The sequence below is a fragment of the Mandrillus leucophaeus genome, unplaced genomic scaffold (genome assembly GCF_000951045.1).
Source record: "Mandrillus leucophaeus isolate KB7577 unplaced genomic scaffold, Mleu.le_1.0 Scaffold1011, whole genome shotgun sequence".
NCBI lineage: Eukaryota > Metazoa > Chordata > Mammalia > Primates > Cercopithecidae > Mandrillus > Mandrillus leucophaeus.
In genome coordinates, this window is record NW_012098222.1 from 10139 (window position 1) to 10755 (window position 617).

Sequence of the window (617 nt, forward strand, 5' to 3'; positions counted from 1 at the left end):
TGCTCTCATCCGGTCAGACTGGCTGACAACACAGGGAGCGGGAAGTATGACTTGGATGGTGGCGGTGTCCGGGGCCACTCTCGGCCGCTGTTGTGTGGCTGCGCGCAGGCGCTACTGGGCGGGATGCTGTACACCGGGGAGAGCCCGTTGCGGGAGCGGCCTCTGAAGCTTCCAAGCCCACTTCTCCGACAAGGGACGCCTGGGCTTCCTGGAGCAGAGGTACGGGCGGCCGTTGGGAGAGGCGCCGGGAGCCCGGCGTTGGGAATGGCCTAAGTCCCGGCGCCCTACACCCTCCTTCACCTGAGTGCCCTGGAGCTGGGGTCCCGGAGGAGTTTAAAGGTCAACGGGCTTGGGGGCGCGGGGTTGGAGGACGGGGGAACCGGGGGGGACTAGGGAGACTCAGGAGGGCCAGGGCGGAGGAGGCGGGAGGAGGAGGAAGAGCTCCTGTCCAGCCGCGTCCGGAGGCGAAGGCTAAGCCCGGGCAGTGTCCTTTCTAATATTTAGTTTTAATTTTTGAAATGTTTTTGAGACTGGGTTTGGTCCTGCTGCCCAGGTTGGAGCGGAATGGGGCAATCCTAACTTCTGAGCTCAAGCGATTCTCCCGCCCCAGCCTTGCA

The 617-nt window shown here is 63.5% G+C and overlaps 1 protein-coding gene across 1 annotated transcript in view; it reads left to right on the plus strand.

Moving 5' to 3' along the window:
* The window catches only part of LOC105536443, a gene marked incomplete at its 5' end in the record, with an annotated part of 41088 nt that overhangs the window by 9833 nt on the left and 30638 nt on the right, over positions 1 to 617 (plus strand). Inside the window, 1 exon segment of the mRNA XM_011975859.1 lies at positions 18 to 219. Within this exon segment, the coding sequence (XP_011831249.1) occupies positions 18 to 219 (202 nt within the window).